A 16,103-nucleotide genomic window follows, 5' to 3' on the forward strand; every position below is an offset into this window, starting at 1 on the left:
TAATCTTAAATGCAAATGTATAAGGTAGTATATATTAATCGTCAAGATATTTTATTTATTTAAACATAAATCTTATAATTAGATAAGAGCGTACTGAGACATTAAAGATAAAAGTATGTGTTCAGTGATTACTATAAATACGCCTATTTATAAGACGAAGCATTAGTTTTATTTTAAGATTTAAGTTATTCGTGTTATTAGTGATTTTTAAAAATCTGTTCTCTTTACATAAATTTGAGGTGCTTTATTTATTATCTATTAGTAAAAACCCTACTATTATACTTATAATAATTCGGCTATTTTATACCTAGGTACTTCTGAAAATACCGTGCAGTTTTTTTTAGTTCTGAAAATATATTTGACTCATGAAAATTTCCAAATAATCGCTAAATATATATTCAACCAAAATTACAAAAATTATATACCTATTCTATAAGAAATTTTCTTCAAATTATGATGCGATTGTCAGTTATCCTATATCTAGTTTCAGAAAACAGATGTTTCGTTTTGTATTAAACATTATTAAATGGGGAAATATTTTGATAGCTGATCATGCTTCTGATTTTTTTTTAACATTATAAAGGAGACAGTTATTTATTGCCTAGCGGAAATTAATACGATTATAATAATTTAAAATATAAAATAACATATATTGTATTTATTTGTTGGGTTTGTACATATTGCTACCAACATAATTCAAACTGTTTGAACAACTTTTTATCCCGTATCATCGTCTCTCAATTTTAGGTACCCATATTGAGAGATGATGTAAGAACACTTCGATTTGTCAGTTTTTGCCACTGTTCAATATTATTATTCCATATAGAATGAGAACAGATAAGAGTAGTTACTAATCAATTCAGTATACCTCATACTTTGATAGAGAACGCACATACAAAATAAGGACGTTGTCGGCTAATTTATTATCCCAGATCAATCAGGTCAGAATTTAATATTACATTACTTTAAAGAAAATTTATCGGTATTTTAGTTACCTAATATTAAATTAAGAGTTTGTGGGTTAGCAAGTAACAAAAGTATCAAGTTAAAAGATATACATAAAATTTGTTGATTATCCAGTTAATTGTTAAGTATACTGGGTGAATCAAGTTTGCGTGACATTGACACCGGTTAGAATTTAAGATAACTAATCTGAGAGAAGTTATTTAATTAACCATAAAACAAAATGCTATCTACAAGGAGAGCAATATCAAAAGTGTGTGAACTGCTATATGGCATTGATAAGAATCTTAAAGGATTAATTGGGTAAGTAAATGACATCCTTTGTCTAAAAAAGTTTGTTGAATTTTGAGACGATTCACCACAAAATGTTAACATAGTTTTCTGTTAAGCGCTACATTAAAAAATAGAATTTTAAAGTAATATTAAATAGAGTATTAAGTGACACCCTTCAATTGCAGTTACATATTATGGTCAGTACACTTGGTCTAGGTAACACTGAAAATATTTAGAAAATGAAAAACGGCTTAATGTAGAAAGTTGCCAATACTTTTATTGCTTTCGAAGTAATATCCATTCCTCTCTACACATCGTCGCATTCGATGGAACCACTGAGAAAAGTAGCTGGCCCATTCTTCCTTAGGGGTCTTGTCTATGGCATTTTTGTACGCTTTCACCGCATCTTCCGTGCTCGAATACCTCGAATTTTATCTTTAGTTCTTGGGTATAAATGAAAGTTACAGGGCGCCAGGTCAGCACTGTATAGCGGATGACTCATTATCTCGACACCTGGCATAGTCAAATATTCACCAGTCTATGCGAAGGTTTTTCTGGTCTATGGTTAAAGTATGGGGAATCCATCTGGTACAAAGCTTTCTGACGCCTAAATGTTCGTGTAATATTTTTTGAACTTGACTCATACCAATGCCTAAGGCTTGCCCGTATCTGCTGATAGGTCACTCTCTTATCTTCCTCTATCATGCGTCGCTATTAAAAGACGTCCCTCACGCGGATCATTATTGAGATTGCTACGTCCATGGTTAAACTCGTTAAACCAATTGTAAAAAGTGATTTAAGACTGTATCTTGATACACTTTGGCTGAAGTTTTCACTCCTTTTTAACAAAAATGTAGTCTTGATAAGACTTTCTGACCGCTTGAGCAGCTTCTTTAGAACTGTGAGCGTACACTTTATCATTTTGCTTATTGTTCTTCAATCTTGAAATTTTTTTCATTATTAAAGAGGATATTTCTGTGCTTTTCACCTGCGTATTGCGACTGATGGCTTTTTGATCGATCCTCTCTCTTTAATTGTAATGATTGATTTAGGTCATGTTGTGTTTAACACTCCATTCCATATTGTAATTTGATAATGAACAAAAAAAATATGTATAGTGGCCCAAATTTGAAAGAAGTTTTTAAAACAATATACAAAGTACCAAATTCTAAATAATTAAAAAGCAGATTTTTTAATGTAACAATAGGTATTTATGTTCAGCCTAGTTATATTTAAAATGCATATCTTCTATATGCGTGTTAATATTTAATCCCACTTCGAAGGTGCGTAGTCGGCATATATGGTGTTAGATTACAAAGAAATCTTATAATTTTGCAGTATGGCTACACAAAGGCAACTTTCTTCAAAGGAAATATTTGCCTTGGAAGATAAGTGTGGTTGCCGAAACTATGCGCCCCTTGCTGTGGCATTGTCACGAGGAGAAGGTAAGTTTTATGCAAAAAATTCCATACAAGTGATATTAATATTGGTTTAACGGTTATTCTTACATTAGCAGTTTTAAACCAAATTGTATTAATATTGAGTTTTAAAAATTATGGCTTTTAGTATGTTTTTAAAATAACGAGTTAAGCTAACTTAAGTAGCTGCATGATTGTGCTGCCGTGCTATATGAAATGTGTGTGTGTGTGTGTGACTAAATTTAATTGTATATAAAATAAGGTAAAAATAGCATGTTAAAAATAAGCAGATGATAAAAAGTGTAGGACAATTTGTCGTTCGTCAATATAACAGAAATAACTTTGATTTGATAACCCCTGGTTAGATAACTTGTGTAAAATTACTGTAGGTAATTCCACTTAGGAACAAAAATGACGTCTTACGTTGTGGTACACTGAGCTAGTCCGATCCGATTGTAGTAGTACTAGTTAATACTACTACTTCTACTACCCTACTACTGTAGAGTGGACTCAGTTAACTTAGACGCATTTAGTTCTTGGCTAACTAAGCCAGTATCACTCCTTCCAGAAGCTCAGAAATTTCTTGGTCACTTCGCAGGATTCATGGAGCAACCTCCGATGATTTATACTCGTTAGAAAGCTATAAGTACATATTCCAGGACTTCGTGGGTGACTAATTCCCCTGCGCTGAAACAGCCTTTGCACAAGGAACTGTGCGTCGGCCAAAGACTGTTTTTGAGCCATAATCTATTATACGTAGCTCATTCAGTGTCGATCAATCATGTTCTTTTTCTATCCTTGTACACGATATTTCCTATTAATCATGTGTTGGTTAGCGATCCCATCACTTGACGCGGATATGAGCTGTTGGTACTCTATCCCACTGTAAAGAATCCCTGTGTGTGTAGAGGTTTTTTCCCCATAGATATATGTGCATAAGTCTGATGGCAGATACTGCTGCCACTTCCTGTATGTAGAGTTTCGTGATTGTCGTTCGGAGTTCCATTCTCGATCGTTTAAAAAACTTCATAAGTATATCGACGATAAGCACCGAGCTTCAGGTCTTGTTTTATAATACGCGACAGCATTCGCCTAATTGCGGCAGTTTAAATGTATAATGTTATTTTAGCCAATAGACTCCATTTAACGCCTAGCACACTTTTTTTATTGATAAAAGGCGTATTCAAGGTGTTTGTTCGGAATTTGAACAGGATTGGGCTTCGCGAAAGGATAATATTTTTTTTTCCGGAATCCGGTAATATTGTCCATATTTGAGAATGTAATATAATATAAAAAAAAACTATAACATTGCATGGTTGTAGGATTTCGGGCTAAATTAGGTATGTCATGCCCGAGTACGCATGTACGCAAGTTGTTTTTCTCAATGATTTAATTTTTACTCAATAGCTGAGAGACCATTCAACCGCACGGAACAATAGCCATAAGTGTGCAACGCATCTTGTGCAATTGTTTCTAGTTTAAAATTTTATTAAAATGTTAATACAATCTTTCATAGCTTTTATTTTATTTACAAGGCCCTTTTGTGTGGGACGTTGAAGGGAAGAAATACTTTGACTTCTTAAGTGCGTATTCAGCGGTAAACCAGGGTCACTGTCATCCCAGAATTATACAGGCTTTGAAGAAACAGGCTGATGTACTTACTTTGGTGTCTAGGTAAGACCCTTGATCTTCTTGTGTGGTAACTCTACTTGAGTTTATGTTTTCAAAGTCAAAAAGTCAATCAATTTGTTTTGTATTTTTTGTATTATCATAAATTAGTGAAGTTTTATTTAAATGTGTAGAATTTGCGTAAACACTAAGCTTAAAAGTTTATTCAATTGGTTAATCAAAACCTACTTTCAACATAATTATTTTGAGCTAGGATTTTTGACAGTATATTATTAATCATCACCTCATATTTTCAGAGCATTTTATTCCGACAAGTTGGGAGAATACGAAAAATTTATGACAGAAACTTTTGGTTTTGATCGTCTGTTACCCATGAACACTGGAGTGGAAGGTGGCGAGAGTGCTTGTAAAATAGCTCGGAAGTGGGGCTATGATGTCAAGAAGATACCTGAGAATCAGGCGAAGGTACCGAGTATTTATGAAAGGTTCTAACATTTTAAAGATTTCAATGCTATGTTTTGTCTGAATAAGTAAAGGTGTCCTGCAACAATTCTAAAATATATTTTTGACTGCACACTTTCTCTTTGATTGTTTTTTAGTTTAGGTAATTTTCATGTTAAATAACTCAATCCGGCACGGGGCAAACGTAAACAATACTGATCTTGCTTGCTCTGTAACTTTCAATAGCGATGCCGACTTCGATCCCACGGTTGTGACATCAGCGCTACGGATTTTAAGAGAATGACATAGAACTTTCATACACAAACGTCGGGATCGGTATCGCTGTCGCTTTTTAAAGTTACGTTAGCGGAAGGGTGCAGTCATCTGAACTTAACACATTTCGTAGTGTGTTCAGTGCTATTTGGGAGTAGAACATGCCGCGCCTGCATACTCATATGCACTTCTTCACCGCACAAGGATCCGCAAACATAATATAATGGAATAAAACTCCCTTAGTGCTCCCTCGGCTGTCAAGAGTCACGCACTTAATGAGTAGGCAAGTACTTATCATAATACATATAATTTTGTTTAATATGTGTTCTAGATAATATTTGCGAAAGGCAATTTCTGGGGGCGCACGCTTTCGGCTGTATCATCTTCTACAGATCCTGACTGCTATACTGGATTCGGTCCATACATGCCTGGTCTTATGGTTGTTCCATATAATGATATCCAAGCTTTAGAAGTAAGTACATTTGAATGAAATTATTTTGTTATTACGTTTATAGACGTTGTAACGCCAATACAATAACGTGGGTATTGGCGTTATAGCATGTTCGAGTATAGTAAACATGTATTTTTTGTAAGTTTAGTAAGATATTACTGACTTTTGTAAATTTGATGCGGTTCTAAATATACGTGTTTTATCCAATTTTTTCTACACTTAATTTTATAACCGTGTGTAAAAGTCGTGGATTTTTGTTTATACATAATTACTATAAAAATATTCCTTCGAAGTTGAATGGTGACCGTAGTAAAGCACATCTGTGTTATAATTATTCTGTAATATCTCTTGCGGGAATTTAACGTGGCTTACATGGCATTAACCAAAGAAACGTCCTTCTGTCATTAATCACTTATACTAAGTATCATTAACTTCGATTTGTTCTGTATCGCAATAAAAATATGATTGTATTTTTTTATTTTGGTTATAAAGTTATACACAAAAGAAAATGAATAGTTTGTATGATCAGTACTAATATTATGAAGAGACAAGATTTATATTTTTCTATGTATGTAACAAATAAACTCAATATATTGAACATTTTAAAATATTTCACCATTAGCATGCTACATTTTCTCCGAATAAGATAAGCTTTAACATATTTATTTTCAACCTATTAAAGTACAAAGGCGGGACAAGCAACACGTTATTTGATATTTTGAAATGATATTAAAACTTTGAAGGAATTTATATGTATAGTTATTGTATTCTGTCATAAAATAATGGTATGGTAGTAATATATAAAATGGTAGGCCAAATGAAAAATGTTTATATTTCAGAAAGAGTTGCAAGATCCTAACGTAGCAGCTTTTATGGTAGAGCCCATACAGGGCGAGGCGGGAGTCATTATTCCTGACGATGGGTACTTGAAGAAGGTGCGAGAATTGTGCATTAAGTACAATGTGCTGTGGATTGCTGATGAAGTACAGACTGGTCTTGGTAAGATTTATACCACACAAAATAGATAAATTTATATTATATATTCGTGGTTCGGTCTTCTAATATTTGGTTTATTTAAGACATTCATACCGCAGTTCTGAGTTTGATTCTCGTCCCAATAATAGTTTTCCGGCTCTATGGGCATGTAAAAATTTAACACACAATACTTGACGTAAACTCTAAATAGACTTAGGTACATCAAGATTACATCATCATTAAATAATTGTTAATTTGGCGAAACCATTTCAATTGACCCTTACGTTTTATATCAGGGCGCACCGGAAAATTACTTGCCGTTGAACACGAAGGTGTCAAGCCAGACATTCTGATTTTGGGCAAAGCTTTGAGTGGTGGTGTTCTGCCTGTCTCCGCTGTTCTAGCTAATAACAATGTTATGGATGTAAGTTTTTGTTATGTAAATTTTATTATTGTCTATACTTTCAAAAAGGAAAATTTTATACCCCATTCTTGCAGGTAATAAAACCCGGTACTCACGGTTCGACGTACGGAGGAAATCCGTTGGCTTGTGCGGTGGCCACAGAGGCTATCAAGGTAATATATATTATATATTACTATAAGTCGGTAAGTAGTGAAAATATAATATAATACTTAAATGTTATGTGTAAAATGAATACGACGGCGGATATGACAATTTCAATAAAATAACCAAAAAATAATTTGAATCAAGCAACAAAAATATGATAAGAACGTCAACTTAAGTTCTATTATTTACTCTCCATAACAACTTTCATCAGAGTTTAAGGAATAAATAAGCTTTCAAGCCGTTTTCGACTTTTGAGCTTAGCAACGTTTTGCGATTTATTTTCATTTATATAGATTCAATACAAATAAAAAGATAAACCTACTTCGAAAACCTGTCAACATTATTTACCTGTATTATAACATCCTTTTTTTTGGAGTTTTAAATATAACTGGGAGCAAGCGGTCAGGTGGCTCATCTGATGTTAAGTTATCCCGCTGCCCATGGACACTCACATTGCCAGAAGGGTCGCAAGTGCTTCCACCTGAGTCGTTTAAAAATATCTATTTAAAATCTCCTTTAACAGGTGTTATTAGAAGAAAAGCTGGTAGAGAACGCTGCGCGATTAGAGCCGATCTTAAGGGCGGAGCTTGAGAAGATTCCTAAAGACATGGTCACTGCCATACGTGGCCGTGGACTGATGTTCGCTATTGATGTACACGACAGTGAGTTACTGTTTATTAATAATATAAAAGCAAATTTAATTTTAATTATATATCGTATAAAAGCAGCGCTATTTTATTAACGAAATATTGTTCCTACTAATAGAACTATGTTTCGCTGATGCAAGTAAAATTGGGAACAGGTGTTCTTTTAAGGCCTATTTTTCGAAAAGAACATAGTCATATAACATCTTTGACCCTATGCGTTAGTGATGTTACCTTATCCTTTGCGCTAAATATTTTTTAATTTTGTATGGAATGCCCGCTCTATTGTCCTCCGATATATATTACGTCGTGAATTTCAGGTATCCCAGCCTATGGCGTGTGTCAGCGGCTAAAGGAGGCTGGTTTGCTGGCAAAACCAACACATGGTCAGACCATTCGCCTCGCCCCACCTTTAGTAATCACTGAGCAGCAGTTACGAGATGGCGCTCAACTTATTCAGAAAGCCTTTCAATCTTATCAATAAATAGCTATTTATTTAGAATATTCATTTAGGATATCATGTTTCCTAAAACCGCTTTACATATTACGTATTTTATATCAAATACACAAAAATTTATAATATAAAATGTCTTCTTGAGTTTCAATGTAGCAATAATTTTCAATGATATAACACAAAATAAACCATTACATAACAGATCATTCCGTCGTCTAGTATGCGTTGTAAAATTTTCTATACAAAAACACAACTGATAAAATTAATTAGTTTATTTGTAAATTTCATTCACAACAGTGCCAACTTCATAATATTTAAAATCACAGATTTGTTGAGGTAAATACTGAACGTTACGTATATTGAAAACTACTAAGTATGCATAGCCAATATATTCTATAAATAAGGCATTTAAAAGGTCAATCGTTCGTCAATTACACGACTTAACTAGCTCGGTAAGTAGAACTTTCACCAAGTAGCTGTATTAAGAACACCAACTTGTGTCCTCATGGTGTCCATTAGTTTAGCTAAAAGGACACTTTCGTCTAGGCTCATTTTAGGACTTTCCAGTAAATCTGAAAAATAGGTATGCTATTCAAAAAATATAATTTTAGTAAACTGTTATGTTCTAGCATTCCTATCGTATTTGACAAGATTTTGTTCCTTCACATGATTGATCTGAGTCAAAAATTGAAGATAAATAAAAAATGTTTGATAAAGAATTGATTTTGCAAGAACATTAAATAAAAACTTATGTAACATTTCAGATACGCAACAATAATTATTCACCTTTATTAATACAGTCCCAGCATTCCTGTATCTGATAGCTGAGACCAGCACTGTTATGGAAGTGAAACCTGTATTTTCCTTTTGGTAGAGTCCATTCTGTAATATTAGCTGCCGATAAATGCAAAACGGTTGGACACCAGAAATAGTCCATCTGAAAATTTAACACTTGACTGGTAGACAGTTTTATGAATATATTGGGACTGATCTTGATTTTAACATTATTTGACTGAATATTTTTATCAGTCGACGCATTTAAACTGAGTCATCGGGCAACAAATGTCACTGAAAGTAGGAATGTACATACAATGCAACCCGTTATCGATATTTAGCTACTTGCGCGTACCATTCATTCATTTTATGACAACGGGGAATATCCATCGGTGGCAAGAATTCTAGAAGAATACCAAGAACAGATGCCTAATTTTAAATGCGGATATTCTTCAATGAGAAAATTTTTGGCGAAGGCCGATGGATAAAAGTATTTATGGAAAGACCGGCTATAGTCTGTGCCAGTATCTATTAATACTTAACATAATTTAGCATATCGATCGTACCTATCCTCTTATCGATATGCACCTCTCCATAAGACCTATAAGTGCGAGCGAGACAGACATATTAATATGATTTACGACCCAAAGCCTCAGTTCATAATGCGTCGACTATAATATAGAAAATCAAACTGACAAAATGATTTGACTTCGGTTAACAATTTGTCTCTGCGGAAAGGGTCTCTGTCTTGGAGAAGTTTTATAAGGCTCTTGTAATAAGAGATATTTATTTAATTTAAAATGAGCTCATCGCATAGAGTAAATAATATAAATAAAAATACAAAGAGTATTGTCTTTTGTTAACATAGCTTTTACACATTGAAAGAAAACAAAAATTTTAACCGGATTAAAGCTATTTGTATTATTATAAGAGTTAAAGAGTTTTCAGTGGGGTAAAAAAATAGCAATTTAAGCAAACAAGTAATGACAATCCTAATATCCTTATGTTAATTAGCTTCATAACCTTGGTAATTAGAATATGTATCGATTAACGTTAAAAGAAATTAGTATTTGTCCTTGCCCGTCTTTAACTAATTCAGAACGCAATGTGCTTAAAATATAGATACGAGTTTTACAATAATTACCATGAATATGTATATATTAGTTATTTCACTAAATATTAATATTCAACAATTGTAAAATTTAAGCTTTAAAGAATAACGCGCTTTTTTCACAAGCATATCCTTCCCTAAGAACAATTCAATACGGTATCTGTAAATTATCTATGTCGACTATACAAATAGAAACATCCCTATGTGACTTATTAATGAATAGTTACAGACAGTTTGAATTATACTGATCCCTTCGATCTAATTCTTCATAAAAAATACAAACAATAACCGCGTCACCAAACCACGTAGGTTATTAATTAAACAGCTATATAATACTTTACTTAGTATAAGCGTTACTACGTTAGAATACATACTGCAATACTGCCTTTTGTGCCAGTAATTTCGGCTCTATTCGTCATAGTGGCTCTGGTATGCGCCGCTATAGTCGCAGTCCTGCCGTCGCTGTACTTCAGCACGCAAGAGATCGACTCGTCAACACCGACCTTGCTTAGATGTCCAGCGCATACAATATCGGTTGGGGGTTCCTTGTAGACGAATTGAAGAAATTGAAGCATATATATTCCTAAGTCAAGTACCGCTCCGCCACCTAAGTCTTTCATTCTGAAATATATATTTAGTATTCGGAGATTCATTTCTACGTATTTATCTTCATTAAATGTATGAAAAAGTACGTCATACGCCTACAGCACCTTCCCAAAAAAAATGTTTCCAACCTTAATCAGACCCATGACATAATACACCATTTACCGTAATAGCTGAGCTATGGAGACGTTTAAATTTTAAATTTTAATAATTAAATTGTATTTATACAGTTTTACAAGCACAAAGTCATCGGATAATGTTGATGTAAAAAAATTAATTAGAATGAAGATTAAACAGTCGAAGTATAAGTGAGTTGTATAGCTAGCGTAGGATTTTTATCCAAATTAAAAACATTTCAATGTCTTAAAGGTTTTTTTAAGGGCGTTTGGCGATTCTATGCATCTAGCTGCTCATAATAAACACGAAACGGATCAATTAAAACTATTAACTGGTACCCATTTACGCTTTTAGAGATTATTACAACCTTGGCAGTTAATATGCAAAACTATAAACGTAATTTATGTTGACAGTAAAATCTTACGTATACAATACAACATGTTCTGTACGAAGTCTACATCATCATTATGGACAAAATGCGTAAAATGATTACAACCAATGATATTTACAAGGGCGGAAGTATGTGCAAAGGAACAGTTTTGAACTCGATCAGGAAAACACCTTGGCTTTTGGCTTGGATTGATGTCACGCAAAATAATTCATATCTGTTTAAATTCAAGCCAAAAAAGGAAATTAGTATAAAATATCTTACAGATTCCGCTCTAAGTCTGTAATTTCCACACCGAATTGTATGTTAATATGATATATGTCCCCAAGACCGCCAGCCGATATATGTTTATCCAAAGCATCGTACGCAGGAAAGAAGCGGGACCACATCCCTTCAAGGAGAAATAGTTTTCTTTCCCGGGCCAGGTCGACAAGAGCCTTAGTCTGTTTATATGTCATTCCTATTGGCTTCTCACACAAAACGTGTTTACCATTCTCAAGCATTAATTTACTTATCTCATAATGTTGCATATTAAGTACGCTGACGAACACGATTTCTGAAAAAGGAATGTCGCTAAACAAATTTGATGAACGTCTCTTGCAATTCGTGAATTGTTCGAAATAAGATATCAGAAAATTTATAATTATTTCTTGACGTACCTACTGAGGTGTCGTGCGCCATCGCTTCGTAACCTTCATAAGCAGTCGGAATTTTATGGAGCGTAGCAAATCTATGAACACGATCTAGGTCTTTGCCAGCGATAGCGATTACTTTATGCTGATCAGCTGGGAGTGAGGCCATAGCAGTCAGAAAATCGTGGCTGATCATCCCCACACCTGCTACACCCCACCGAAGTTGACGAGTCATCTGAAAAAAGATAAGATAACTTATTTAAAATTCATATTGTTTTGAGACACGTAGACACGTTAGCCAACTAAAATTCTGATAAAAGATAAGTATGTAATTACATTATTTACGCACTTTTGTTATATTTTTACAAATTATGACAAATGTACGGCCGGCTGAGTAGATGCAATTGATATGACTGCAACAAAACGCAAACCTACCGCCATGATTAGTTAGTCAATTTAACCGTTAATAAGCGTAATTGAATACTCATTTAAAACGTATTATATGTAAAATGTCAGCGTTTAAACAAAGCGTGCACTCTCGGTTATATATTATACATTGCATTTCATTTTACACAATAGCTGTGTAGTAAATGAATATCTACAGTTAGTATCAGTTAAAAGTTATGTACGCAATAAATGGACTACCCAAAATAAAAATTAAGTTTCAATTCAAACAAGGGATTCTTGCAATTTGCGTGTTTTAACCAAAACAAACAAAAAACTTATTTTATATTATTTATATAATATTCCTTCTTTACAAGGGGTTCATGCACTTAATAGATGTTGCAATTTTACTGGATTTGAATAACATAGAATATCCAATGTTTAATTAGATATTCCAATTACAAGCAATTAATGAGTTATTTGTTTGTCTGATGATGCAATATTTCTTTACCCATTAAACATATTATTAAAAACTAAGATTAATTTGTTAAAGAACTAGAAACTGAAAGCTTTACATAATTAATTGTATTTATGGTACACCATATCCTAAGCATTGTAGTATTAATTATATCTGCAAGAAACCCAAAAAACCACAAAAAAATAGTAAAGAAAATTTATAATGTTATATATATTGATGAGTATCCATGAATCACAATTAATTTAAGAATATGATTTATTACTTTAAATAAGTTTATTAATACTTTAACTAAAAATCCACTAAAGCTACTATATTCAGATAATCAAAAAGCCTAATGAGGTGTAAGTTTTTTTGATATTAAAAAGAAAAGATATAATATATTTCATGTAGGTACTTACATTTGTGACTTCAGGCATATTTTATTAAATTTAAGTAAGGTGTCTGAAACAATGATAAGATATTATATTATATTTTGATAACAATAATTTAATAAATAAGAATTATGTAAATAGATTGCTACACGAAAGCAAACAATATATATGTTAAATCTGAATAAGTTTTTGTTTACTTTTTTGTTTAATATTCGTTCCCTATTTTAATAGGATTAGTGTCTGTACTTACAATTATATATATATCAAGAGCAAGTTGGTTTACGGCGGTCAGGTAAAAATTCTATAATTACGACTTATTCCTGTCAAGGCAAAATAAATAAAGCAGATATACATTTACAAGCTCCCTCGTCAGTCAACAGTCGCGCAAAAATAAATAAAAGGATCATGCTTTGTGATTAGTGAAACAAGAATCACGAGTTAATTTATAGATCGTCACAAAGACAATGTACATAGGGCAATGTTGCCAGATTATGACTGTCACGGCATTCTTCAAATTGAAGAACATTTTTAATTTTTCTATGCATTTTTATAAATTACATTCAATAAAATCGCTACGTATAATTTAAATATGGCTACGCATACAAGAGTAAAAACCTGAGTTGTGCTGCAAGATGAAAAAAACATGATCGTATGTCAACTACAAATAATTGTATTACAAAGAAATTTTCTTTACGATCTTGGTCTATATATCGTATATCGTAGGAATACAATTTAAATCGTATATCTGGCAGCCTTGCCTTAAGTCGACAATATCCACCGATTGACTTTGTATCCAGCTAATAAATAAATATAAAAAAATCAACAACATCTCACAATTGGGGAAATCAACAGTGATAAGCTGGCACATATGCAAATGACAAATTAATCACATATAAAACTGTCATCAATTAATAGTCATCTATCATTGTCAGTACTCAGTAGTCAGTACTCAAAAGTCAAAATCAAATTTAAAAAAATAAAGCAACAAGTGATAACACTGTTTTCGATTTTCAATTTTGTATAATCGCCGAATTAAAGTTTGAGTTAATAGATTGTTGCGAAACTAGTGAATCTATATAATAAAGTAAAGTTTTAAAGTGATGTTAGTCTTGTGGAGATCGTATACTAAATCAAACACAACAAAAACATTACTATCAGGAAAATGCAACGCAATATTACGGAATAATGAAAATCTCTCACGAAATCAAAGTAATAATGATTCTAACAGTCCTGAGTTAATAAATAGCACTATATTACATGAAATTGGTTATAATGTTACGGAGCTTCCAGTTGTTATTAGGAAATTAAAAGATTTGACTGACTTAAATGGTCCAGAAAAAGAAGTACCGAAACGTAACAATAAATATGTTGATTATTATTTAATACAAGAAGAATTTAAACAATGTGTGGATTTACGTGACGTTTTTTCTCTTCTAACAAAGTGTACAAAAATAACTCCTAATATAGCACTAGGTGCTATAGAAAGAATTAATGACTTAGAAAGAAATACCACGGCATTGACGTATAACGCAAATGAAAATTACTACAGTAATGTTTATTTTGCTAAAGGTGCTATTTTAGATAAGTTATTGAAAGTGGTAATGAAAACTGAAGACACACAAACAATTTTAAATATTTTGAAAACAAATTCATCATTGATAGTACCACATAAAAATAAGTTTTGTGAAGAATTGTTATTCAGAGTAATGGACAATAAGCTAAATGTAGATCAGTTATATGAATTTGCATCTTTTTTGCTCTTGAATACTCATGAGCAATATTATATTGATATGATAGATAAGTTATGGGTTGGATTTATTGCAAATGAGGCAAATGTCAATGAATCAAATATTGAAAAAATATTTACCATACTACATGGCTTAAAAGTGAGCAAAAAAGCTATGATAACTTTTTTAGAACAAAAATTAATAGAATTATGGCCTAAAATCACACCTGATTGTCTGGTTGATATTATGGATGTCTTTATAACAAAAATATTTTTCTATACAATCATATGGAGTATTGGCTAAATGGTTTTTTTCTAATATACATGCACTTCATGAAGATGCTTTCTTGGATATTATTACAAAATTTATTTTATTGAATTATACAGATGATCAAATTGAAGTTGCAGTAGAAAAATATATGAAGTTAAAAGGACATAAGGTAAAATCATATATTCTGATAATTGGTATACTTAATTACCTGGTGAAGTTTCAATTGCGCAATGAGCGAATACTTAACATATGCTGTGATTATTATCTTAAAAATTTAAACAATATACCTGTGAGTTTTTTGAATTCCTTTATACATCCATTTGGAATCTTATATTTTAAACCAGCTAATCAAAGTATTTGGGATAATACAGAAACAATATTATTAGAATCCTTCAAGAAAGTAAATATTCGAGATCTATGCTCAATAATGTTGTCCTATATTTATGTTAGGGAATATCCAACAAGATTGGTTTCAAAAGTCCTTCATTCAGATTATTTTACAAAGATAAGCAGCTCTCATTTGGTACAAAAATTATACTTGATTGACACAGCTCTATCAGTTGAATGCATTCAATATGGTGGTCCTCTTTTGCCAAAAGATCAGGGACTCAAACCAGTTTTGCAAGACCAAAGGATATGTATTTTAGTAAATAGGGTAAAAAATGTGGTTTTTGGTATCTTTGGAGAAAATAGAGTCTCATTTGCTGTATTGATCCCTAACTTATGCTCCGATGCAAATTTTATTATTGATATAATGATTCATCCAATTGGTTTAGGTAGTAAAACTTTTAATTGGAAACTCAAAACACAAAAAAATAAAAATATAGCTCTACTTATACATTTGCCAGACCATTATTGCATAAAAAGTGAACAACTTATTGGTCCTCAAGAGATGAAGAAAAGACATCTAAATTTGCTTGGTTTTAAAGTAGTTAGCCTGAAGTACACTTTACTTTGTCAGCTGTCTATGTCATACAAACAGAAAGAGTTGGAAAAGTATATGTTAGATACCATTGGTCAATAAGAATCTTGTTTCCGATACTCAAAGGAATTGTGACAGGTTTTTAGATAAAACCCAATAGGAAAGCTATAATTAGCAACATACATAAATTGATATCAAAAGTATTCAGCAGTGTTAAAGTGACACCCATGTTCTGTG

The 16,103-nt window shown here is 32.3% G+C and overlaps 3 protein-coding genes across 6 annotated transcripts; 2 read left to right on the forward strand and 1 right to left on the reverse strand.

Annotated features, from left to right (window-relative positions):
• The first annotated feature begins 179 nt into the window (after window positions 1–179).
• Window positions 180–8,226, forward strand: LOC123715933 (ornithine aminotransferase, mitochondrial). Of its 3 annotated transcripts, none has more exons than XM_045671313.1 (11): window positions 180–239; window positions 1,081–1,266; window positions 2,575–2,681; window positions 4,190–4,328; window positions 4,580–4,748; window positions 5,329–5,469; window positions 6,288–6,447; window positions 6,720–6,847; window positions 6,922–6,999; window positions 7,515–7,653; window positions 7,956–8,226. In XM_045671313.1, the coding sequence occupies exons 2-11, from the start codon at window positions 1,187–1,189 to the stop codon at window positions 8,117–8,119; spliced, it is 1,305 nt and encodes a 434-aa protein (XP_045527269.1). In that variant the 5' UTR covers window positions 180–239; window positions 1,081–1,186; the 3' UTR covers window positions 8,120–8,226. The 3 variants fall into 3 exon arrangements, with proteins under 3 accessions (XP_045527269.1, XP_045527270.1, XP_045527271.1); XM_045671314.1 differs by lacking the exon at window positions 180–239 and adding an exon at window positions 739–941; XM_045671315.1 differs by lacking the exons at window positions 180–239; window positions 1,081–1,266 and adding an exon at window positions 746–941.
• Window positions 8,227–8,352: 126 nt separating this feature from the next.
• On the reverse strand, window positions 8,353–13,393 carry LOC123715934 (trans-1,2-dihydrobenzene-1,2-diol dehydrogenase-like). 2 transcript variants are annotated; one of them, XM_045671316.1, is made up of 7 exons: window positions 13,198–13,393; window positions 12,975–13,017; window positions 11,742–11,949; window positions 11,347–11,638; window positions 10,349–10,595; window positions 8,876–9,026; window positions 8,353–8,661 (listed from the first exon to the last, which is right to left on the reverse strand). In XM_045671316.1, exons 2-7 carry the CDS (start codon window positions 12,990–12,992, stop codon window positions 8,555–8,557), a joined length of 1,023 nt encoding a protein of 340 aa, XP_045527272.1. In that variant the 5' UTR covers window positions 12,993–13,017; window positions 13,198–13,393; the 3' UTR covers window positions 8,353–8,554. The 2 variants fall into 2 exon arrangements, with proteins under 2 accessions (XP_045527272.1, XP_045527273.1); XM_045671317.1 differs by lacking the exons at window positions 12,975–13,017; window positions 13,198–13,393 and adding an exon at window positions 12,064–12,081.
• A 542-nt stretch (window positions 13,394–13,935) lies between these two features.
• LOC123716558 lies at window positions 13,936–15,071 on the forward strand. The gene has a single exon (XM_045672357.1). The coding sequence runs from the start codon at window positions 14,048–14,050 to the stop codon at window positions 14,975–14,977; it is 930 nt and encodes a 309-aa protein (XP_045528313.1). The 5' UTR covers window positions 13,936–14,047; the 3' UTR covers window positions 14,978–15,071.
• Window positions 15,072–16,103: the final 1,032 nt, after the last annotated feature.

This window comes from Pieris brassicae, chromosome 11 (assembly GCF_905147105.1).
Source record: "Pieris brassicae chromosome 11, ilPieBrab1.1, whole genome shotgun sequence".
Taxonomy (NCBI): Eukaryota; Metazoa; Arthropoda; class Insecta; order Lepidoptera; family Pieridae; genus Pieris; species Pieris brassicae.